The 26,079-nt window shown below is 41.7% G+C and overlaps 1 protein-coding gene across 11 annotated transcripts in view; it reads right to left on the bottom strand.

The window, feature by feature from the left end:
- ZMYM2 (zinc finger MYM-type containing 2) overlaps positions 1–25,441 on the bottom strand; it is an 87,269-nt gene extending 61,828 nt beyond the window's left edge. The window contains exons 1-5 of one of the 11 annotated variants that reach the window (XM_068671014.1): positions 25,149–25,441; positions 24,154–24,212; positions 5,559–5,680; positions 3,771–4,272; positions 3,413–3,506 (exon numbers count right to left, since the gene is read on the bottom strand). In XM_068671014.1, the coding sequence (XP_068527115.1) occupies positions 3,413–3,506; positions 3,771–4,262 (586 nt within the window). In that variant the 5' untranslated portion in view covers positions 4,263–4,272; positions 5,559–5,680; positions 24,154–24,212; positions 25,149–25,441. Of the gene's footprint in view, positions 1–3,412; positions 4,273–5,558; positions 5,681–23,700; positions 23,734–24,153; positions 24,213–25,132 lie in introns of those variants that run through there. The other 10 variants (XM_068670997.1, XR_011092767.1, XR_011092770.1 and 7 more) reach the window with 10 other exon arrangements.
- Between the last annotated feature and the right edge of the window lie 638 nt (positions 25,442–26,079).

The following is a 26,079-nucleotide window of genomic DNA, read 5'->3' as shown; positions in this document are numbered from 1 at the left end:
ACCTCTTTAAGATGATTTTACTTATTATCTTACCCTTCAAAAGGCCTCCCCTAGTTGACATCTTGTTGCATTCCTCCTTCCACAAACATGTCACAAGAACAGGTATCTTATTGCTTTCTCTTTTCTTACTTTCACTTTTTCCATATCACTCCTTCATACGTAACATTTTTGTCTTGTGACTTTTCCTCATGTTTCATTTTAACCACATTTCCTCCTCCACTTTGCATGCTCTACAAAAGACCTCTAAAATATGTCTTTCATGTCCTTGAACTGAGAAGTGTCACACTTCCTTAGCTGATTCCTGATCAGTTTCCATGCCCCATTGCCCTTATGTCTTCATCCTTCAGGTTTCTATCTGCAGCTCTCTCCTCTAATGGTCACGTTTATGAGACCGTACAGTTTCATGTTCAATTTCTTAACTATAATGGCTGTTCAGGGTGTTCCCATTCTTCTTCATTTGTTCCTGCTCTAAATTGCAATAAAATTACTCCTTACCCTCACTCACACCCAATACGTTTATCTGTAGAGCCATCTTGAAACAAAAAAGGCTCAATGAAATGCCTTTAATTTTTTATTTATTTATTTATTTTAGAAAGCAGAAGAAACTCTATCACCACAACTTGGGGCAGGGGTGAAGGGGAAAGTGGTTATAAAGCTTTGTAGAGGAATGCAGCTCTTGAAACATACTCAACTACCTCTGCACTGGTTCAGATAAGGACGATTCTAAACTGCAGCCCTCAACTTGCTGTGTTGGTTCTGTTTCTGGAGCAGTTTTGATGCACAAAAACAAAGTTCTGTTTCTCTGAATGGAATCCAAATTTCATCCTAAAAGCATATGAAATATATACTATAGCCTTTACTGGGGACATTAGGATCCAAATTAACGTGTGGGACACAAAGTTCTCTGTTATTTACCTACCTCTTCCCACATAGTGGAGGCACTTAGCTCAGGGAAACAGACTAACACTAACCCAGAAGAAATCTTCCAAACAACCTGTAGTGCATTTGTCACCACATACAGTGTTTTTTTGAGGAGCCTCATTAGCAACAAATTTGATCTACTATTTTTCTAGTATGTAGATGTCACATGTCCTTGTTCCTTTGCTAATAAGGATCAGGAAAAATAGTGCTCTTGGTTTTCATCTTCAAGACTTCAAATCCTCCATACAGGAAGCAAACAAAATCACAGTATCATGGAATGGCTGAGGTTGGAAGAGACCTCAGGAGCCCATCTAGTCCAACCCCTGCCCAGGCAGGGACACCCAGAGCAGGCTGCCCAGGCCCACGTCCAGGCGGCTTTTGGAGCTCCCCAAGGAGGAGACCCCACAGCCTCTCTGGGCAGCCTGTGCCAGGGCTCCGTCACCCGCCCAGCACAGCAGTGCTGCCTGGTGCTCAGAGGGAGCCTCCTGGGTGCCCGGCTGTGCCCATGGCCTCCTGTCCTGGCACTGGGCACCACTAAGCAGAGCCTGGCTCCGGCCTCTCTGCACCCTCCTGTCAGGGATTTGCACACATTGATACTTCTGCTGACAAGCACACGCTCAGTCCCTAAAAGAAAAGAAGGCAACTTCTGGGAAAAAAAAATAAAATTGAAATACGTATCTTGAAAATCTTTCCTGTACATGTCTGTAAGTACGTAAAAACTGTAAATGATCCAAACCTACCATTTTCCAGGCTTTTTCTTGAATAAAAGCCATTCCCACTATAGCTGTCTTCCCTCTTCTCTCCTCCTTTTTTTCCATGTTCCTGGTCATTTTTCTCATTTCTCTCCCGCGTTGCATTTTTCTCCTTCCTTTTTACCTGTGCCAGCCCTTCCTTTCCAGTTTCCTTTTGAGCCTACTGCTCTTTATAAATATTCACATACAGAGACCACAGGCATAAGAAATAAAATCCTGCATTTACACACCTTGAAATAAATCACTCCTACCCTTTCTCAGGAAAAGTACATGCTTATTTTCTTAATAAGTACTTTCCCTAAAAAAAAAAAGGGGGGGGGGGAACAGGACACTATTTTAAGGTAACAAAAACTACAAAAACTTTAAGTTTTCATCCACAACTACTTGACCATCTGCTGTGTCATAATAATCATACCCCATGTCTGAGGAATCAACTATCAATAGTAAGAGTATTAGTTTTCAAAGATGAATTTTTAAGTTACTCAGTGAGACATCCAAACTACAAAACTTTCCCAAATTTCGTCTCCAAAAGTCAAATCTTGAAGTTAGTTTTAAGATGAATACAACAAAAAGAACACAATGTAACATCTGATTTAAAGGATTAGTTTCAATACTGGCATTTCCATAGTACAACACAGAAGATATTAACACTTTTGCAAAAGTGTATTTGGTGATTTATCACCAAACTGAAGATCTATATGATTTAAATATTTCTTGAAAAGCATATTAATTCACAATTTCTTAACTTGCTAATAAGTGCCTCTTGCATCTGGATTCTAATTGTTTTAAATTTTCCTTTTAAGATGACCCTGACTAGTCTGAAGCCGAATCTTTTGCAGAAGTGGTAATTCTCCTTCCTCACTCCCACTTCTAGCCCAATGGGCCAGCGGAGTATCAGTATACAAACGTGAAAGATTTTAAGTTAAAAGCTTAAATGTGCAAGCTTAAGTTCTATAGAATAGCAATTCAATAAAACAACTTACAACTGCCCCATGTTATTTTTTTTATCAAAACCTGTTTACTCGCTAAAACAAGAGACAATATACTGTAATTTACAGAGATACAGAACAAAACCAGCCGACTCATAAACGTAATTAATAGCGTATAAAACAAATGCATATTACTACAGGTGACAAAATAGCAATTATGATGTGCATATAACTTATTGGAGAAATATGAAAGACTACAAGATTTTTCCCATTTTGTTAAGCACTGTAAAAAATGAGAACTGCTCAGTATGCAATGAATTATGACAGTTAACTACTTTTGACTTAACATCAGACTTTCAAATTTGTTTTTTTGCATGTCAAATTATATTCAGATGGCACAACAACAGATCAGTAAAATAAATCTTATTTAAATAATTTTGATGCATTATACTAGTTATAGAACCACACAAAAAAGTGTAGAAGTTCTATAGATACACTTACCTTTTTTGTGTGAATTAAAGGACACTGAAGTCATAAAGAAAACTTTGCTCTTTAAATATTTACATCTCAAGACATCTAAAAGCATCACTACCTGCTAAACTGGGATACTGTACCTACGCAACATATCATGTTATCAAGCATGTTTTATTCTAGAGTCACAGATAAGGCTGTCATAGGGATGAAGAGAACCAAGATCTTTCACAAGAATTAAAGTAAAACTAAAGATCAACTGCCAAAAAAAAAATAAAGAATAAAACATTCTATTATGTATTTTCAGATTTTAAGGAAATAATGAGAATTGTAACTTACCAGGATTATGATGAGTCACAGATTCTCCATTTTGAAATACATCTCCAGCCACACTCATTCTACCAGGATTGAAAGGTCCTACACCAGTCTTGGTCTGTGAAGTTAAAGATGGGGTGTATGTTTGCATATTAACACCAAAATTACTTGACTGCAGTCCGTTAGAAACATCTCCCAAGTTGGCATTCTGCAGTGATGTTACATGTGTAATCATTAAGTTCATGTCACGCCCTTCAGTATTTTCTAAATGACCATCACTCACAGAGCTCATAGCACGTGTTTCTAATGTGGTAACATTAGCAATCTGAATTTCAGAGTCTGGTTCTGTGGTTATACCACTACCACCTATTCCTGAATTTACCTTACTTCTTGAAAAACTGGAAGCTGAGAAATCCATATCGTTGGTTCTATTTTTACACTCTGGAAGTCTTCGCTCATTAAAACTGGAAGCATTCTTCTCTTGTCCTTGATTTGTTTCAATATCTTCTTCATCATCAATAATAATAGTTTCACTTATGCTCCCCTTTTGTGAATTTAAGTCTTTTGGAGGAGGAAGCATTTTGCAATCTTCCCCTTGAAGTTCATCATTTTTGGATGATGTAAACGCAGTGTTCCTTTGTTCTGTTATCAGTGATGTAGAATTTTGAGGAGGTTGTATAGGTTCAATAAAAACTACATCATCATCATCTTCTATAGGCGAGTTTTGGAATTTACTAGGTCTAGAAACTAAAGAACTAGGTGGACCTCCAAATGTATTTCCTACATTTGCAAGGCCAGCTGCCATGGCGGTATTCCCTAGTAGACCAGGAGTATGTTCAGACAGTTCTAATCCTCCCAGAGAACTTGTGTCCATTCCAGATCTGCTGTTTGAGGAAAAACAAAACAAGACAAAACATACCCAGCTTCAGAGTAAGATATAACTTTCCAGTAACAGTTAAAAAAAAAAAATACAAAAAAAAAAAAACTACAGCATTAATAGTTTCAGCTTTTACTTTGTTTTCTTCCTATATGGGATCACACAAATGAAAAAAAAAGTTTATCTTAAGATACTCTTTGGAGTATCTTAACTTTCTAATCCTGTACTAGCAAGAGATACTGCCATTCCTAAGATTTTGCACTAATAGCTACACACTGTTATGTTTAACAGAAAATGCGCACACACGTCAGAAACTGAGTTTTTGTTGGTATTTATTATAAAATCTTCATTTCTCGGTCCCTCTCTTGAGGGACTCCTTCCACCCACACATACACACAGTGATCCCGTAACACTGTTTTTGCTAGACTGCAAAAACAAGATCAAGATCTAGACAAGCAGAAAGAAAATTTAAATTCCTATTAAATTTCATTGCTATTAGAAATGTTACAAAGTTACAACATTAACAGATTTATACAATAAAAGACTGAAGCCAGATCAACACAAAACAAGTGCCTAGCCAATAAAAAGAAAAAAAAAAAAGCAGAAGCAAAATCATTTTGCGTATTAACAACTTTGAAAATCAACTGATGTTTCCCCACCACCATACACCCAAGCTCCTTACATGGCCTCAGCGTAAGGGGCAGAAAATGAAAAGAGATATGGAACTGCTGCACACAATGAGAATAGACACATTACTGAGGGTGCACAGCAACTACTCCTTTCTAGCCACTATCAGAGGTGGCTCATCTGAGGTCCTAACTTACTACCTCAAGTTCCACTGCAGCTTTCAACAGCTTTTATCTCCTTTCTCTCTAACAGCAAGCAATGTTTCTTCAGGCTCCCTCCCAAAGCTACTTTGCTCATGGGTTTCTGTTTGCATGTAGGGATCGTTCAGTCTGGGGAATCTCCTGTTTATAATTGTCTATTTTACTATGAATTCAAAACTGATAAAAGGCAGCCTGGATATTTAATTTCTGTACCTGTAACTCCAACTAAGTGTTAAAAGAATTAAAATCTCTGTAAAAAACATGTTTATACCAAAGTGATCTTGATATATATGAGAAACACAAAAATAACATGACAGAGCATGTCTGAGAGTATACACTAATGCATGATATCACTGAGCTTTTGTGAGAAGCTAGACGTAGCTTTCCATGATTTTTTTTTTTATAAATCCTTTATAAAAGGAAGGCATATAGAGGAAGTTGAAATATCCCACTCATCAATACTTACCCATCCAGAAATCCACTGCAATCTCTTTACCTTAGTAAGTTGCTCCAAGACCTTTTATTTCCTTTCTTGTAAGGAACCTGCACTTCTTGTATCAACTTGCTGCCTTCTGCAAAAGCAGTTTTCTGAAATAGGGTTGAAACAAATATTAGATACCTCAAACAGTTTCTGCATCTCAGACCTCTTGTAGTGAGCTCTGATTCATTGATGAACTCTGTTCATTAAGCTGCATTTGCAGTTTAAGTTCAAACCTGACTTTTAGCACTGTTGTTCCATGCCAATAGAGAATGTTAGTCTAGACAAATATTGCCATGAGCAAAGCAGCAACAGGACTGTTTATTCTACATTTTCTAATCTATGGCACTACATTTCCAGAATCTTTTGTTTGATGCTTTATAGGTACATGAAAAAAGTACAACGTCTCTTAAGAAACAGACAGACATGGCTCCAATTACATAATCAAACACTGGAATTAAAAAGTGTATCTGTAAAAGAACATAAAAAGAAATAAATGGTTCAAGTAAACCAAACTATTGACAAAAGAACTGATAAAGTTTCTTTGCTTTTTATGGTGTCAACCTTCCCAGTGCCTGTAGCAGAATATACAACATTAAAATTCAGACATGGCAAAGGGAAAATTACAGAACGCATACTGCAAATCAATCTTACAATGCAATACAAACCCTACATTGCTAATCATTTTCAAATTGTATATACGCACTGCAGTAATACTGAGCACAAGTTCAGGCATCCATAGCTTATATTAACACATATGCCCATTTACAAGGGACTGAAAATGTTCATAGCTCAAGTCTGAATTTATTCCTCAGGTTTTGCAACAGTCATTAGGTTTACCAAGCTTGGCAGCATTTTTACAATGCAGTATCAACTTAGTATACTGTTTGAGAACTGCCCTTAAAATCCCCAGAAAGCAAAGAGGCCTGAGGGAACAAAGCACAAAAATTCTTCTAAGCATGTATAGCATTATTCAAGCCCTCGTGTCCATTAACTGAAGCTGGCAAAGCAGAATCCAAACAGCAAAGCTGTGAACCAGATTAATCCTAGAAGAGCGGCAACCACCTTTTAATTCCTTCATATGTTAACCTTACAGCCAAATGCCATTATGTAAGAGCATCTGAACTGTAATAAAGGTAACATTCAATTGCAATGAAGAGTTTTCTTACAAAGAAAAATTATCAATGCAGTTGGCTTGTACCTCCCTGGAAATCCGTCAGTTACACTGAAGATTAATTTAATCCAATATTCTCTTTTACCTATCATTTTTTTCCCTCTAGGGCTGAATAATTCAAAAGTTAGATTTCCCTACATCTAAGCTTTTGCTGAAAAGCATGTATTCAGTTCATTGACTCTTTAAGTTTCCCAGTTTTATTTCATATATTTTCTTTCTCAACAAGGAGAAAAGCCTATCAAGCATATAAAGCTTTCAATAAAGTTTTACATATACCTGAACAGATGGGAGCAAAGAGGAAATGAGAATATGCCAAGACAACACCTCAGGTCTGACTCAAACCTTTGCTATTCCAGTAAATAGCAAAGTAAAGATGCTCAGTAAAAAGGTAGATTTGCACATAATATACCGCAAAGGTAAGCCCACGTATTATAACATAGCCTGAAAGGTATCTTTTTGCCTAAACATACTTGTTTTTTCCACACAGGCTCTTTAAAGGGTTTTGTGACCTGTACTATTACGTATGACATAAAAGAAAGAAAAACTTATGAGCTTAATCGTTTGTGGACAGTAATACCTGCATGTATTTCCTCACAAATATCAGCTTCTAACTCTGCAAGACTCAGGAAAAAAAATCAAAAAAAGTTTTAAAAAACTTGGAAAGTGAGATAGCTAGTGCTCTAAAAATGCCAATATTGAGGAGAAACTCAGAGACTACACAGGCAATGTTGTGGTCAATTATTTCTAAATAAAAAATACCAAAAAAGTAATATTCTACCTGGTGAGAAGTATAGGCTTAGAATGGGAAAATAGGAAAAACTCCACACTCTGTAACTTGTTAAGCATCTCCCACTGCTACCATAGAAGCATGATTGCTAAAAACCTCTAAGATTCATTAGAGTGATGACTGGATGAACTGTTAAGACTCTATAGAGAAGGATAAAAAATAAAAACAAAAAAAATAAGTAACAGAGAGCCTGGTGAGGCCTAGTCTGCAGGCAGTGTGCGGTCAATTCTGCTGTGCCATGAGCTCAAGGCTTCGTGGCAGTGCACAGGCACCACGACTATAGCTGGATAGGAACGTGGGCATTACCAACATACACCAGCCCTTCCTGAGCCAGGCTTTGCATGTCCTCCTTTTAAATTAGGTTACATCACTCACGTATAGAAGTGTTCATGCTGAAATAAATTACAGTCCCATGGCTACATTCAAGACTTAATTGCTGAAGAAATAAAAGGCAAAATTTGGGCATTTCTTCAGAAAGAAGTGACAGATACGACAGCTTTTAAGACAGCCAGCCAGGCAATGCTTCATAAGCCAAGTCTTAATTCCACAGTTGAATAATAAAATAGTTTTAAATTTATTAGAAATTGAAGAATTTTTGGAATGGGAGGAGGGTATACCTAAAAGTGATTAACTAACCAAAATCTGGAGTTTAAAAGCCTTTACTGGGTGGCATTGATAACAGCTGGGATGCAGGTGACAGGTATGGAAGAACACAGCCATGGTTATGCAGCCCTCGATCAAAGTCAGAGCAATCAAAATTAATCGCTGAAACCCCACCAAACCAACATCAAAGCACTTGAAACAGACACCCAAACCAAGACCAGCATGTGCAAGTGCTTCCATATAGAAGGCTAGAAGCCTAGAAAGGTAAAAGAGGAAGTTTTTCCTTTCTAGGCTTCTAAACTTTGTAAAGGAAAAGAGAGCACATAACTAAGAGATCTTCAACACTGAATGGATGAATCAAATCCTAGGGGTAGCGCTATACCAGGGTACAAACACCACAGGAACAACAACAGAATGACTCATTTGCCCCCACGAAGGAATACCACTTTCTGTTAGGAAAACCACAGGATCTTAACTAAATTATTTACCTCAACAGGTGCTGTGCTAACATTTACATTCTACACCCAAAATAGAAGAAACAGTGTATTAATGCCATAATATCAATCACTTCCACTTGACGGCACGTGTGAGATAAGAGGCACAAGAAAGACTGCAAAAGCCAGACGTGAAGTGAACGGAAAAATTCAAGCACTGTTGTGTAGACTATGGGAAAAGGGCAGACAAAAACCAGAAATGGGGATGCAATGCTGCCAACTGCAACCAGCTAGGAGACCAACAAAAGGAAAAACAACACGTGGTAATTCTGAGCCATGCAACATGGTCAAGATGCAATTATTGGAACAGCACATTTAAACTCCCAAGGGAATGAAAAAATAATGTTACTTCACTGCTTGTCTTCAAAAGGAAGAACAACCTAGAGTATGAGGAACCCAGTAGAGGGAAATGAAATGGAGCAGCTAGAAGAACAAAAAGCTTTTTGACAGCATGAAGGCTATTTAAGAACTCACCATATTAAGCATACAATCAATCTAAAATGACCCCCAAAACCATAAGGACTACTACCAAAAAGTCCCTGAGATAAGAAGATGCTGTAGTTGTACTAGGGGGAAGTCTCACACAATTGTCCAATTCGTTACCTTGTGCTAGGCATGGCTTAAGACAAGCCACTGAGCTATGTCAGAGCAAAGGTTTGCCTAACACACCTCTTCTTGTACAACAGTACAGTTTTCCAAAACAGAAAGAGTACCCAAGAAACCTGAACCACAGCAGAAAACACAGAATAAGGTGTTAGCACTGATGTTCATGAAGGAAAAGATCAGGGAAGACCACATCAAAGCTCTCTTTCTAGGGGTCAAGTCAGACGAAAGACATCCTATCAAAGTGCTACCAGAAGAGACTTTCAGAACAAATCACTAAGGCCGCATGACATTCACTTACGACTTCCAAAGACAGTCGGCAATTTTGTATTTATTTATCTGCAAGCAATTACTTAAACAGAAGGCGATAATTACCCAGATAATTACAGATTACAATCCTATATCCATCACTAGACAGATTGATGGAAACTACGGCTGAATAAATACACTAAGGAAAAAATATAATGAAGGGGGAAAGAATTAACAGGGATTTTGCAAGAGGAAGTTAACATCTCACAGGACTACTGTAGAGGTCTTCTACAGGGTTCACATGCTCATTGACCAAGCCTAATTAAACCAGTATACAGCACTCAAGATTTCCAAAGACATTCAAACATTTCTCATTGAAGACTGCAGTAGAAATTATCCATAATTAGATTCAAGATAGGGTCCTCACGAGGATTTGCAATTATTTGAAGAGAAAGAAGTATTATGTATCACTTGCTGTTATCTCAATAAAGAGGAGTTATTAATGGGATCCCAATATAAAATAATACAGGTCAACATTCATAAATCAACCATAAGAGATGGAGACTACCACAGGGACGTTTTCCTAATTGTGCAAAATTATTCACAGGATCTGAAAGCAGAAGAGTATCACAGTGCTGAACGATCAGACAGTGTGATAGGCAAAATTCACTTGTGATAAAAATATGACAGTGAACAGGGAGAAAAGGGTAACACCACACACAGTGATTCCTCTGAATTAGAAGTCAAAGATCCACTCCTTCAAACCAAATCTACTCAACCACCAATGACCAAAGAGGAAAAACCAAGTATGTTCAGACTTTCTAAACAAAGAATCAACAATACAGATATCTGTATTGAGATATCTGTCGCTGTAAGGAAGATGCTGGTGAACTATGGTTGGGGGTGGGAGGTTTTTGTTGTTGTTGTTTTTGTTTTGTTTTTTAATTATGAGATTTTCAGGTCACCCCTTTTCAGAGAAATAGAAAAACAGGTGAGATGCTGAAGAGTTTATACTAAAGAAGAGTTTTCTCTTTGGAAGACACAAACAAAGGAAGATAACTCAGGAAAAAAAAATTAAAAAAACATGGAGAAGATCGAGAGCTACACCCAGTGTCTCATAACACACAAACAAAAAGACACCCTGTGAAATAATTATATAGATTTAATAATCTGTTGTGCAGGAAACATTTTTTTCCCCTCAACTGTGAGAACTGCCATCATAATGATGGAGGCCAGAAGCGCAACCAGTTAAAATAAGGATTGGGCAAAGCTGGAAATAAATACACTGATGACCATCAAACACAGTAGTTGAAAGACAACTACAGAAGTACTTAGCCAGGCAGATACTGAAAATCAGGAGAACTCACCTGCAGAAAAACTGTGCTGTAACTGCCAAGTTTCTATCCCTAGACATTGCTGCTGTAACCAGATTACCAAACTGTCTACTACCCTAGCACAGTAATTACTTTAACATAGTAGAGGAGCAATTCATTATTAGATCATTATTAGATGTACAGGAGATGTCACTAGCCCTCATGGAAGTCTTAACCACTTAACCACATCTGAATTTTGACCTATGGCTGTTAGGTTGACTTCAGTTTGAATGGAGGGGGGATAAAAAAAAAAAAAAAATAAAATCAATATTTAAGCAAAATAAGGAGCTACAAGACTAATCTGAACACATCTCAACACTCTGTGACACTGTATGGTTCTACTGATTAATTCCTCACCTTGGTGCTTGTTTGACCATAACTTCATTTGAATTCCTCAACTCAACTACTTCCTGGAGTTCATACCCTTCCTTCCAACCACAACACCACAGAAATTCATTTTTCATTACCACTTGACTTTTTGTAAGTTTAATTATCAAAACCTCAGCCTGTTGTGAGGACTGACTGCATACAGCTACGAGGAAGCTGTTTCACTAGCTTAGCAGGATGCTCTAACTTCTTGCTGTAACTCAGGACCACTACATCCCCTACGCAAACAGGTGCAACCTACACCCCATGGTACAAACTATCATCTGACCAAGTGTGTGCCAACAATCACCCCCAAAACAAAGTAAAAATCATTTCTAAGTGGCTGTTTTACTCAGCAACCAAGATAGTCTGGCCCAACTATACCCAGACAGGAAGACTGAAAGCACTAGAAGAGCAGCAATAATCCAATATACTTTAAAGGGTTGCAATTTAAACCAGCTGTAGGCTAAATCTGAATGCTGCTACTGCAAACCCGTCTCAATTTATGCAGTGAATAAAATACAGCGTGTATGTACAGCCAGCTACCTATGTGAGCAGAAACCCGCGTTGGGGAGGGTTGAAGGGCCCTTCTGAGTCATCGGATATAGAGCTCCGTTACCGCAGACGACCACAATAAGATCATTTCTGTGGAACAGCCTTACTATAAACATTCAGCATTTTTGTGTTTTCTCCTTACATCCTTCCTGAGGGCTATCTAGCCAACAGTCCTAGCATATTAAGCAAAGATATGCTTCATACACAGTGGCCCTGAGTTACTGTCAACTTTTACAGGTTTGACCTTACCAAAAACTGTAACATTACTGAAGGTCCACAGGCTCATTTCATGATGCTACCACACTCATAACCAGACAAAAGCTGATCCGGCTAACAAAGACTTTCCTCCTAAAGTCCTTTCCAGCCACATCAGTTCCCAAAAACAAATTCTCTGCACACCACCACTAGCAGCTGTGCCAGACTGTAACAAGGTTGGTCAAGGCCACTTCAGCGGATAGGATAGGGAGAGGAAATTGAAAGCCACAACTGCATGACTCTGACAGCAAACACAACCCATACTGAGTGAAACACGCTTGCTCCGAAATGCACATGCCATTTGACAATTGAGTGAATACTAAATTAAAACATGTGTATCTACTGATAGCAATCAGTAGGGTACTGGAAATCTGTAAGTAAGCCTAACATACTACGCCGAGGCCACAATGACAACTATTTAATTAGTCAACCAGCTTCACACACAAATCAGGCTACTGAGTTCAACATACTTGCGTACTTTGAGCTAAACTAAAGTGCAAATATACCTAACACCAAAGCAAAACAAGGTCTTTCTTAAAATATTATTCAAGTTGGTTATAAAGATTAACCAAGAGTCCGAACAACATGTTACAGTAACCCATCAATGTGTTCACGTTGCAGTTTCTCAACCACAGGTAAGAATTTTCAGGGACAGGATACTCAGTTTTGACAGATTGTATTTACAAGCCTACAGTCCAAGTATCATCATTACAAAAGCCTAAGATCTCATTTCTTCAGCCTAAAGATGGTATTTCAGAAGAATTTATTTTCCAGTAGGTTTAGAGCTGCCTCAAGTTCAATTTTTTCTTACAGATCTGAAAATTTGAGGAAAACTTACTGAAATTCATTATATAACATCCAAAATGTGTTTGTTACACGCTTCAAAAAATTGAGGAGAAAAGCATATGCATGCGGAGACCTGCATTCCAGCAGAGACAGCAACTAAAAACAGTAAGATGGCAAGAGTTATGCAGTGAAAGAAACATTTTGAAGCAGCTGAATCAGTAAGTTGTTTCTCTTCAGAGGAGAAAGTATTTAAACACAAACTAAAGCTTACTGAGAAGTGACAGGTAGGGACATGCAAACTTCAGTACCTCCTGAATATCTTAACTGTACTGCAGCCATCAACGTCAAGTGTGAATGCTGATATCTGGTTTCCATCTGACACTTCCAGGAACATCTGAATACCTTTATTTAACACAACCTCTTCCCTTGGTCTTACTAATCAACCAGTGCTGAGAATTGCTCCCTCGTATGGATGAACAGCATCAAAATTCTGGATCAATCTCAAACTTGATCCTATTCAACATCAATCTTGAATGGAAGAGTATCCACACCAAGCACCTTGCATTTTCAATATTACTCACAGGGGAGTAAGCAGCACTTGGCATAGCTATTCATGGCAAATCAAAATCATACTGTTGACAGTGTAGAAGTTTTAGGACAGCCATACTGACACGTATCCCACACACACTCAACATATTTCATACCTGTTTAATCCTGAAAAGGTGCTGATCAGCAAGAACCCAGTACTGCTTCTAGCCTTAAAAGCCATGATGTGTAATGTGGCAGACAAATTCTCTCTCTCTACTAAAGCAGCAACATGTTACGTGAGGATATATGTTGTTATAAATGGAATAGAAAGGTGAAACAAGACAAAGAACCCAAGAACCCACAAAAGGAGGTATGTCTAAATGCTTATCTGTTACTTACATCGAAATACGTATCTCTTTCCAAGAAAGTCAGTAACACTAGACCACAGCAACAGACTTGAAAGCTGACCTAAGTCAAAGGGAACGTTACAGTAACAGAAGAGAAACACTAAAGATATGGAAATAGCAAAAGGACAAGCACAGTGCACACACCAAAGAAGAGTAGAAGTGTACCATGTCAACTGACACAAATTAATTTTAAAAGTACACATAATCTAGTTGGGTAAAACACATACTCAATGCCTAGATCAGAAACAGACCTCAGATTAATAAAATTATTTAGATGCCTAGACTAGGACATGGAATATAGGCTACTGATTACTAAGGATCAGTGGGTCACAGCACTCATTTCAAAACTAAGCCTCACACGTGCTCCACAGGTACCAATAAAGATGATTAATCCAGATTTTAAATGTCATGTCCCTGTATTTTACTAGCATTCAAAAAAATAAATTGAGTTGGTAACACACAAAGTGTATAATCCCTTTAACACACCATTTAATTATTACAGGTTTGAGGAAGCAGAGTGGGAAGTACTTGGGTAACATTATGTAATATTCGGGTAACAGAGTCGTTACAGCAAATGCTACAGATTTAAATGTAATACAGATACTAATGAGAAAAGGCTCCAAGTAATAATCTATTTCAATATATTTCATACAAAGTATAGTCTCCCTCCAGCCTCTTCTTCCTTAGGGTGAGCAAACCAAGTGATTTCAGACACTCCTCATACGTCTTGTCCTCCAGACCCTTCATCATCTTTGTAGCCCTCCTTTGGGCGCTCTCTAGTAGTTTTAGGTCCTTCTTACACTGTGGTGCCCAAAACCGTACATAGTACTTGAGGTGAGGCTCGAGTAGAGACTGCTCTCATCCCCCAATCCGTATATATAGCTAGGGCTGCTCCTTCCTAGGTGCGGAGTCTGGCTCTTGTTCCTGTTTAAACTTCCTATTGTTGGTGATTGCCCAGCCCTCTAATTTGTCGAGATCTCTCTGCAAGGCCTCTCTACCCTTGAGGGAATCAACAGCTCCTCCCAGTTTAGTGTTGTCCACAAACTTGCTTAGTATGCACTCGAGTCCCGCATCCAAGTCATTTATAGAAACACTGAAGTTGGCCAAGTTCGTAACATTAAAAAGAATTGGGGGTACAATCAGTCATGTATAAACCACTGAAATCTGAAAAAACAACCAGGGACGGGAAACAGGAAAAGAAATCTCAGCTGTGGAAGGGTGAGATCTAGTAGATTACTGTATCCTGTAGAACTACGCGTTCAGAAACAGACCGATTTAATAGAGCAATGTTAATTCTCATAACAAGTTAACCTTCCCTGTATTTTTTTTTAATTTAGTACATTTAAGGTGATTTTAATAAGTTTTTAAACCATGCTTCACACATTTACGTTATCGATTTTATCTTACCAGCATCATTTTTTGTTATAAAAAAAAAATTAATGTCCAATATAACTTACTATAAAGCCCCGCTTATCAGTTGAGAGCATTTTTTGTCTCTAAATGATATCGGACTTCGCTTAAACGCTTCAAGTTTAATAGAATCATAGAACAGCAGATTTCAAAAGGAGATGATGGATATCACCTTTGCAAATTCACTCCAGCTCAGAAGGGTGTCAAATTAGAAACAAGACCCACATCTGAAGTTAAGTCAGGTTTTGAGGGTTATATCCAACGTAGTCTGGAGTATCTACAGAGATTTCCCAACCTGTCTGGACACTCTCTTCTAGTGCTGTCATCTTAGCTATTCACAACTTCCTGGTTGCAGCCTGTACCCATTACCGGCCATCCTACCAGCGTGTATCTAGCTTCATCTTTACACTTTCCCACTAGCTATCTGCAGACAGTTACATGTCCCTCTAGCCTTCTCTTCTTACGGCTCAATACACCCCATCCCTCTTGGCCCCCGTTTGTTACATGCTCCAACTCCAAGCACATTCCGGTGGCCCTCCGCTGGACTCAGCTCAATATCTCACTACCTTTATCATACTACAGTCAACCCCAAACTTGACCGAACACTCTAGATGTCGTCTCAAGTATCAAACCGCGTGGAACAATCATGATCCTCAACCTGCTGGCTATAGCCTTGCTTCATTCAGCCCAATATGCTGTTTTTGTTCATCCCTGCCAGAGCACATTACTCATGTTCAACTTAGTGTCCATCATGACTCCCAGCTCCTTCTCTGCAAGCTGCTTCCTCTTAGTTTTTCTTTTTTTCCCTTTTTATAATTATTTTAAAACTAGCATGCAATCTACACTTATATATGTATTGCCCATGATACAAATAACTCTGGACGGATAACTGATAAACATCATATCTTATGGCACGCCCAGTTTTTCAGAGCCTGGGCTCACAAACATTTTTACTACAGCTTTTAAAATCCATTTTTATTTTTGTATGTGCTCAGGATGAAAAAGTGCCATTCAATATAGCTTATAAATGAAAAAGAAGTTTACAGATAACCTATTTTCCTCTTGTCTTTTGCAAAAAGATCAACTAGCAATCTTGAACAGATTTTTTTCATCTGAGAAATACCCAAGTTCAACTAATAACCTACTGTTTTGTGGCTGGGTATGGACAAGCCTCTTCAACACATTACCTTCAATGATTAGCATTCAACATATCTAAGCAATTCAGAAAAAGGAAAAACTGAATTTGAGGTTATATGAATACTACACTAAATATAGCAAAGAAACCCACTATGGACAAAGCGCCAAATAAGCCAGTGTTTCAAAAGAAAGAAAATCTTAACATTATGCAAGATTAAAAAAGAAACAGGAGGAAAAAAGTAGTTCAAGTTTGATGCAGAGGTAAGGTTGATTGGAAATGGGATCCAAGGCAAGAATGGATATGGTGAGCATGGCTAGCATGGTAAGTTTTTCACAGCTGCACTCCCTGACTGCTTGTAAATTACATTATGCAGTCAAGACTCCAGTATATTGGGCACAAAAATTCAACTGGTTTTAAGAAGTTGAATGTAGCCTTATTTTTAACAACAACAAAATGCATACTATATTTGCCATGGTTGCTGTTCCACAACAAAGAAACATATCCAGAACAGGACAAGAAACACATCCAGATTAGGACAGGACTGCTGTGATCTTGGCTTCCAACTCCTCTCTCCCACTTTCTCGCCTTCTTGCTCTTGTACTAGGTAATCACAGGTCCCAGCAGTCAGTCACTTACGGGGACTAAAGCGATAGAAAGCTGGAAAACTCAAAACAGAATGAAACCCAACAACTGCACAGCTCCCCTTCAGAAGAAACTTCACTGTGAGCTGAACTGATTCCCCAGAAGAGACAGAAAAGGCCGCTGTTGGTAAAACTGAAGAGGACAACAGCCCTAAATTTGGGTGGCTTACAGAGTCATGCAAACAAGCAATGTATGTCTATTTGAATGAACCCAATTAAAAAATAATAAAATACTGGTTCTAAACCAGTATTTTGTCTTTTGAGTCCAAACCTGTAACTTGAATAAAGACCTGCATAACGTATATTCAAAGTCTCATATAAAAAAAAAAAAAAAAAAAAAAAAAAACCTTTGCTAATGGAGAGCTTTACAAGTCCTCTTTAAACTTTTGCCTAAGCAGGATAAAGCGGTGCCTCTATCAGTTATTCCAACTCTCCATTATCCTAGATGCTGAAAGGCTACCTACCCACTGTTCCCCAAGTTTGTGTTGCTTAGCCAATAACCAGCCCTCAGGAATGGGGGCTTTAACACAGAGGGCAGGAAAAGCACCCAATTATCTCATACGCTCTTGGGTGCGCAGTCTGGCTCAGACCAGGATTAAGTCACACCCTAACCTATCCTCTCCTAACTGAGAAAAAGACTGAATTTCTAAAATCTGTTAATACAAAGCGTATCTTCCACTCCTCCCTAAGTCATTCTTGTAGGTCTTCTCCGAACTCTCCAATTCTTTTTAATTATTAAAAAATGCTGGACTTCACTCAGATCATAATTGCAGTCCTACACACAATATTAGGCAGACCATCTCAGTGTTTCTATTTGTTAATTCTTTGGATAGAAGTGTACATAGTGCTAGCCAAACACAGTGACAATGGCAATAATTTCAAAATATATCCAACATTTGCATCTGATAAATTAAAAAAAAATAAAAATCAAAAAACACCTTTGTTGTACTCTCCATTTTCTGTCATTTCCAAATAGCATTTTGTCTTTTTTGTATGTATTGCAGGGAACCTCTTACCTGGACTTTCTAGATAACATTTGGCTTCTTTAATGAAGAACTATCTACCAGAATAAAACGTTACCTTCTGTATTAAATAAATAAATAAATAAATAGAACTAACCACCGTGAACACAGATGTATCGGCTAATAATTCAGGAGATGTCTGATAAATTCTTCCGCCTTAATAGCAGCTCATATACAGGCTGACATATCAATTCTTGGTGAAATAAAATTGTGCCATGGTTTCAGGTATCACAGAACACTCTAGGTCTTCCTTCCCTAGCTACAAAAGAAAAGGAAGGAAAAAAGACACTGATACCACACCCATATATTACAGCTCATATCACGGGTTCCTAGGAGCCAAAGTTACAGACCCCGTTATGCCAGCCACTGTACAAACACAGAATAGGAATGTCTGTTCAAAGAGCAAACAACCTAAACATAAGGGACAACAGATGGAGAGAGACAAAAAAGAGAATCCAAGGAAAGAGCACCACCATAAACAACAGTTTGAATTAGCTCTTGTTCCAAGGATGGAGCGTTTGGGTCCCAGGGTAATGGGAAAGGTGCTGGCTTGGTTTTTTTTAGTAGGCTTTGTTTGTTGAAGTTTGCTTCCTCTGCATTACTAGATTGCACCTGCTTTAAATGATGCACACAGCGAACCTCCCTGAGCATGAGGAGTATCACAGGAGAATGGACAAAGGTGTTCAACTGCCTCTGGTGTCACTGTCTGGAAAGCCCTTAAAAAAAAATCTCTTTAACAACAAAAAAATATACATATAATACTGGTAATACTTTTCACAGCTAACCCCCAACTTTAAATTAAAGGCTGGTAACCTGTTACTTTTACATCCATAAACTGTAAGGTGCAAAAAGATCCGACAGTCAAAGCCAAGGACTACGGAATCGCTCTTGAGGATTCTGAATCTAGATCAACAGATCGGGATCATTTTTACTCAAACTGTAAGAAAAAGTGTTACTATAAGATACAGGAGATCAAAAACGAGGTATGAGATGTGTTAATGGATCATATAACTAAATAAATAACCATTTACGTGTTTATTAGCAATTAAGATAGAGCACATTATCTGTTCGAAGAACAGTGTGCTCTGGGTCTAAAACAATAGCTAGATCACGGGCTTAAACCAGAGGTCCCGTGACAACACAGCCCACAAGTGACAGACAGCCCAGAGAGCTTTCCTTCTGGGGAGGAAGGATTGGCTTTGCGATAGCAGCCCGAGCTAAAGGTCAAACATCCACAAAGGGATGTCAGCGGCACACACCGCGATACAGCGGGTAGGAAAAGCAGCAAGTCTGGAAGAGAGAGATTGGAAAACCCTCCACAGAGAGATGACAGCTGACTTCGTGAATGAGATTAGCGAGATAACTTTTAGAGGAATTGGGTGTTGTACTAGGGGCAAACACCGAACCGGAGAGGTCTTACAGAGATGCAAAGAAAAGGAACTCAGAAAGAAGAAAGATCTTCACTGAGTCTAAATTTTATTTTATTTTTTGGGGGGTGGGCATACTTGCTTCACGAGTGGACTTTTGTCTAGAGCAAAAGTCCAAAAACAAAACAGGTCCATATTTCTAGTGACCGAGGCCCAATGGGATTAAATCAGAAAATCTTGTGTATATTGCTATTATATGGATTATACCCAATTTGACTTTCTTCTTCCAATGCTATAACAACAAAAGAAATGAGGAAACTATAGAAAGCTGAATGAGCTCTTCCATAACGCCACTGTTCTCTCTCCAGTAGAGGACAATGACCTACTATATTGCCACCCCCCAAGAGTTAGATTGGTGAGATACAGTGCAAATATCTGATCAGTTATCATCAAGTAATCATCAATATCTAATTAGTTCTCCAATTAATTAACAGCTCATGTAAACAAGTGAGTATCAGTATTTTACACCCTTTCCAAAAAGGTGGAATTAAGATGACTTCCTGCTCAGCACTTGTCAGTAAGTGTTAAAGCTAACAGTTCAGGGCTATGTTTCGATAGCTTTGTACAGTATGAGGTACACAAATTTAGGCATTATGCATTTTAGTAGCGACAATAACCCAAACAAAAGGATTCTGATAACTCTTCTAGGAGTTAAAAGATAGAGTTTATGAACCTTAACACGGTTAACTACAGACTGCCTAATTCATTTATTTATTTTAGGTAAAGCATTAACATTTTATGTGTTAAGTATTCCAGAGATCCAGAACTATCCATTCTGCCCAACAGCAATGCATGCTTATGTAATCTCATCTCAGAAAAAGCTTAAAATCCACGATCCTCGTGTGTTACTGATGCTCAGTGTGGTTGGGGAGAGCACCAGTAATGTCCTAGTGCATTTCAAGACTCTACTCCATCTACTCTATTCAAAGAGTTGAGCACTTGCCTCTGAGTCCCCTACCCCAGCACTGATCCCAACACCCCCATCAGATTATGCTCCCGAGGCCAACAGCAGCAGTGGAAAATGAAGTTATGGTGAAAGGTTGCTCCAAAAAGCTTGGAGGAAGATGGAGTGCTCATGCATTAGCAGACACAGAAAGCATTAACGCCCTTCAGACAGTAATTGCAAAAACACGCTGGTGGCAACCATGTCACCAGAGGCTCCCGTTTGACCACAACACTGAATAATCTCTGTTCATTTTGAGTTCATTGTCTGTATTATAACCACTGACTGAAATAACAACTGTTTTCTTACTCTAGTGTGCTATCAGAACAGAACTTGAATCACTGACGTGCCCGATTCATGAAATACTTCAGGGGAAGACTTCCTGAATGGACAGGAATGGGTTATGACCTAACCCATCCGTAAAAGACAGGCACCAACCCCTACACAACTGCTGATGTTCTCATCCAGACAGATGTGCAATCTTTTTTTGTGTGTGTGTATCAATCTTACCAGAGTCCAGTGGCATAGAATTACACAGAACAATTAAGGCTTTTGTCTTAAAATTGATGATTTCTGGAAACTTAGGAAAGACAGAAGTCTTAAACTGCCAAAACAACGTAAGCACAAATATGTGGAGTTTCAAGCCAAGCAGCCCACGTGGTTAGTTAACTAAGGGGACATGCCAGGGAACTTCATTTCAGAAGTCTCACACTTCTCTCTTCTATCCAAAAATTTTCTCACAAGTACCAAACACTGACAAGGTCACTAATCCTGCTCCAAAATGAAGAACTTTAATACTAGCAACTAAATTGAGTAGATCGTTTTACCAGGGTCTGCAGTAATACAACAAAGGGTAATTGTTTTAACCTAAAGCAGGTTAGATTAGACACAAGGAAGAAATTCTTCACTATGAGGGTGAAACCTCACCCAAACCATCCTGTGATTCACATACCAAGTTAACGCCTACTGCCAGCCATATCCTCCAGCAGCACGTAGGGTAAGCTGCAAGTATGGAAGAAAAGTTTCTTCTGAACTCTACCCTCTCAGAAACCCAGTTATTTTCCTGAAGCACTCACCCTGTAAGATTAAATCATAGAAACAAAGTTCAAAGAAGTTGAAAAAAGCGCTTCTAACTGCAGAGATAAACCCAACAGTTTCAGCAGACAACAACATTCCTACTGCATACAGGGTTTTAACAACCTCATGAGACAATCATTCATTACCTTCAACTTCTCAGAAGGGATAGCTTACTTCTCAAGTTCCCAAACTTTCAATCTCAATCTCTTTCTACAGATAGGTAGAGTTTATTATTATTTGTGATGTACATGCCTCCTAGAATAACAAAACAGTTCTCCATGAACAATGGATTTTCCATCAGTAATAATACTTTATATAAATTATTCACAGAACTCCTCATTTTGCTTTTGTTGCTGAGTGTACTGACTAGTTGTGAACTCCAATACACACAGATGGAACTTCAGTAATACTTTACTTACTCCTTGAAACAAAAACGAAAGCTCCTGTAACAGTTCAAGGCTGTTCATGGTGTTGCTGGACAAAAACACAAAGAAAGCCAGCAAAAGTCTCTGAGTTTGTATCAGCTTTGGTCCCACATCCCTCTGCATACTTGAACAAGCTCCACAGAAGACAGTAAACTTGCTTTCATTTTTTCACTGGCCTTTGTACATTCTTGCCAATGCAAATCCCTCTTAGCATATTATTTCAGAGTAAGCAAGAGTAGAATGGAATTATATTTAGGGTCCAAGAGGGTCAGTAACAATCCACAGCAAATTTAGTAGATACTCTAATTAAGACAGTCTGTTATTAAATTCAAAAAATAAGTGATTTGGTCTAACTATGTCTCATCATCACCTTCATTTCACAAATTATGGCTGAGGAGCCTGGAGTGCTCATGCAGCAGCAGGCACTGAATACACTCCCATCACACAACAGCCTGGCCTATCCATGCCATAGGACACACTGCTTTCCTCCAGCCTCCTAACAGAGAGAAGTCTGTACCACCACCACCACAGTTGGTGGAGAACAATGTGCCATCTAGTAGGATGCTTTCGTGCAAGACGTTCGTGTAATTCACAAGCCAGATGGCAACTACTCATTGAGGTTTGCTGAATCTTCGCTATACAGCTGTTCTTGGCAGTGTTCTCATCTTTTCATAGGCAGCCACACAAAGCTGCAATATTTTTTTCATACCAGCTCCAGCACAAACCTTTTCCGCTCCCTTCCAACACAACAGTCTCCCTCCTTCCAAAGCATTACTTGCCTGGATCACTCTTAGAAGTTACTTTTTTAACATGAAGAAACATCAGAAAAAGCAGAACAGCTGTTAGACTGGAATGTATAACGAATCAGAAGTAAAATTAGATGGTAGCCTTCCTCCCAAGGCATGGTGAAAATGAAAGAGCTACAATTAAAATTATACAGCAGTAAGTCAAGGTTTAGAACAGACCGCTTTATTAATGATAACAAACCATACAAACTCCTAAGAGTCTTTCACAAAGTTGTTAGTTTTAGAAGCTCAGAATGAATTCAGATCTCATGCCTTCCTCTTTAGCAGTGGCATTTCTGCAGAGAACCATGTATTCCTTCTACATGTACGCCATCAAAAGTACCAAAGTGGCAACCTATGTAAATCTGGGCAATCTACTACCTAGAATGGTAAGGGGAAAATAACAAGAAGACTTCAAGATACAAGCGGTGGAGAGGACCTGAATTCCTCCCATGCCCAACTCAAGAACCTAGAGCACAAGACACACGCTCCCTTTTTGTTTTGTTCTCTGTGCTGCACGTTATCAACCAGACCTCCCAAGGCAAGGCTACGCTTTTTGCAGTGGCCTCTAGCGGCGAGAGCCTGCAGACAACAGTCGCATCCAAACTCATGAGCTCCTAAAACGTGCATCTGTACACGCCAGGTTACTTTCTCCTTCACTGTGCTACTTCGCAATTTCAGAATCACCGTTTTCCACAGTATACAGTAAAAAATGATATTAAAAGCATATAAACTAGAGTCAAATTACACTGATCTTACATAGAAGGTTTGGTAACGAGCCTCCCATTAGGTGGCCTATCACCCAGCAGAGAACACAGTCTGCTTTGAAAATCCCAGAGATACAGCACCAAAACCGGTCATTATTAAGAAGCTGAGGGTTTTTTCCCTAGTGACCTTTAGATTTTTGGGGAAGGGGCAAAGCAGATGGTTCAGGAGCACTGCCAAGGCACACAAAACACCAAAAGCACCCAACGAAATCACCCAAGCAAATGCAGAGGCGTTAAGACCCAACCTGACCGCACAAAGACCAGACGCCGGTGCACGCTCCGCAAACTGCTGGCTTATCTCAAAACCTCCCGTACCTCTCCTTATCTTCGAGACGCGCAGCACGCGGGCTTGGAGGAAGAGGAAGCAAATAAAGATGGCCAAAGGCGCCTCGTTACGGATTCCCATTCTCGCTTTGAGACTCTAGAGGGCACCCGAAATATGCCCTCCCCCTCCCTCCGGAGCCGGGTAAGGCGAGCGGCGGCAGCAGCCCGTCGTCTGCTTGCCGGAGTTGGTATTGCAGGAGCGATGTCTGCAGCAGCAGCAGCGCCCACCCCGAGGAGGAGCCGCCTCACAGCCATTACCGGGGCTTCGCCCCAGGGCAGCAGCTGCTGGACCCAGGAATTTCCCCACCCCAGCCCCTTCCTTTTTACCCCCGGAGGAGAAGGAAGGAAGGAAGGAAGGAAGGAGGAAGGAAGAAGGAAGGAAGGAAGGGGGGGTCAAGCCCTCGGTGAGCAGGTCTAGCCGATAGATACATAAATAGCACTCACAATGGAGCTCCCTCTCCTCCTCGCTCTCTTGCCAAGGCTGCACCAAACCGGGCTGGAGCCTAAGGGAAAGACACGGGGTTAACACGGGGCACCGAGCAGCGCCCCCAGGCAGCGTCTCCTCAGCCCGAGCAGGGCAGCAGGTTATCTCCCGCATCCCTTTCGACCCCAAACCCAACACACCGAGACACAGAGGGGACGGGGGGAGGGGGGGGACCCTTCCTACACCCCCCACCCCTGCGAGCCGGGCCCCACCCGGGGCTCAGCAGCGGCGGGGGCTCCCCGGGGCGAGCGTGGGGACGAGGAATCAGCCCCCAGGAGCCGATAACTTGGCCGAGGCGGCCCCGAAGCGGCCCCCCCGAGGCGTGTGTGGGGTGGTCCGGGACCGGGGGGGGTCCTACAACCCCACGGGGGTTTGCCCCCGGTGCGGGCTCTGCCCCCCTGCAGTCGGCCGGCAGCACCGCCGCCTCCTGTCCGCCATTAGAGGGACCCAGCCGAACAATACGGGAGGAGCCGCGCCGGGCACGGGGGAGGGAGGCACCCGGGGGGGCTGGGGGGGAAGGAAATTTGGGGAGGGGGCTGCAGCGGTGGCGGTGGTGAGGGAGGGAGGGGGGCACGGCAAGGCAGCGGGGCACACAACAGCCGGCGGCCACCGGGGGGAGGGAGTTAAAATAGGAGGCGCTAACCCAGACCCGGCCCTTCCCCCAAATACCCCCAAACCCCCCCCGACCCCACAGCGCTGCCCCCGGGCTCCCCCCGCCGCCCGCCCCCGGGCTGGACCCGCGGGGCTCCCCCCCCTCCTCCCACCGCCGCCGCTGCCGCCGCCACCCCGGGAGCGGTGGCACCGACGACGCCACCGCGGGGCACTTGGCCCGGGGAAGCTGCGAGGCACGGCGGCGGCGGAGCCCCCCCCACCCCCCCAGCCCTCACCCAGCCCCCCGGGGCTCAGCGGGCACCCCAAAACCCACAGCACCCCCCACACCTCAACCCGCACGCACTCTGCGCTACTCCTCCGGCGTCTCAACTCTAACTCGGTCCAGTCCCGGGCTCAGCGCAGCTGCTAACGGAGGGGAGGAGGAACCGGGCCGAGCCCGCCTCTTCCACCCCGGCATTGGCTCGCCCCGAGGGCGGGCGCTGGCGCTGGGAGAGCGGAGTGGGCGGCGGGGCCGCCCGTCAGGGCTGCCCGCAGCCGGTTGCCCCCGCGGGCTGCCAATCTTTGCCGCTGGCCGTGCCTCGAGTGCTTCCCACTCCGCTCCATCAGGCTTCAGGAGCCCGACTCGGTGCTCACCGGCCGGGCTGAGCCGCCCCCCCTTCCCCCTCCTTATCGCCCTTCCCCGCCGCCGTCTGACAGCGGCACCTCGCACAAGTTGGCCGCCCCTTCCCACACCCGTCCCCGCATCGCGCCCGCTCCCTGCGGGCTCCACAGCCCCCGGGCACGGGCTCAGCTTCCCCGTGAAAAGGGGGGGATTTTGGGGGGCTGGCGGGGCTCGCCTCCTGCCTCCCCCAACCCATCCCCAAGAAGATACCGCCCCCCGGTGGTGCTGCGAGCCCGGGGCCAGCTCCATGAGTGGAGGAGGGACGGAGGGTGGATAATGGAAGCTGCTCCCCTAGGGGACAGCCAGGTTGTGCCCGAAGCCCCGGGGAAGGAACCTGCCCCCGGGCAGCCGCAGCCTTGCCCCACCGAGCAGCGCCGCCCCGGCTGCGGGCACCCTCCTGCCCCGTGGGGGAGGGAGCCGTGTCAGCAGCCGACATGGCTCCTGGAGGAGCTGCTGCTGCTGTTGGTAGTGGTGGTGGTGGTGGTGGTGGTGGTAGCAGTGGTGGCGTCCTCCATTTTGTCGGCAGCCGCTGCGGGGAGCTGGGGACCAATTCAAACCAAGGGGAGGCGCAGCGGGGCGTCCGTTTGGGGCGCCCCTGCACGGCTCCCGGAGG

The sequence above is a fragment of the Anas acuta genome, chromosome 1 (genome assembly GCF_963932015.1).
Source record: "Anas acuta chromosome 1, bAnaAcu1.1, whole genome shotgun sequence".
NCBI classification, from domain to species: Eukaryota; Metazoa; Chordata; class Aves; order Anseriformes; family Anatidae; genus Anas; species Anas acuta.
Note: the sequence above shows the minus strand (reverse complement) of the source record. Positions and strands in the feature narration are given on the sequence as shown.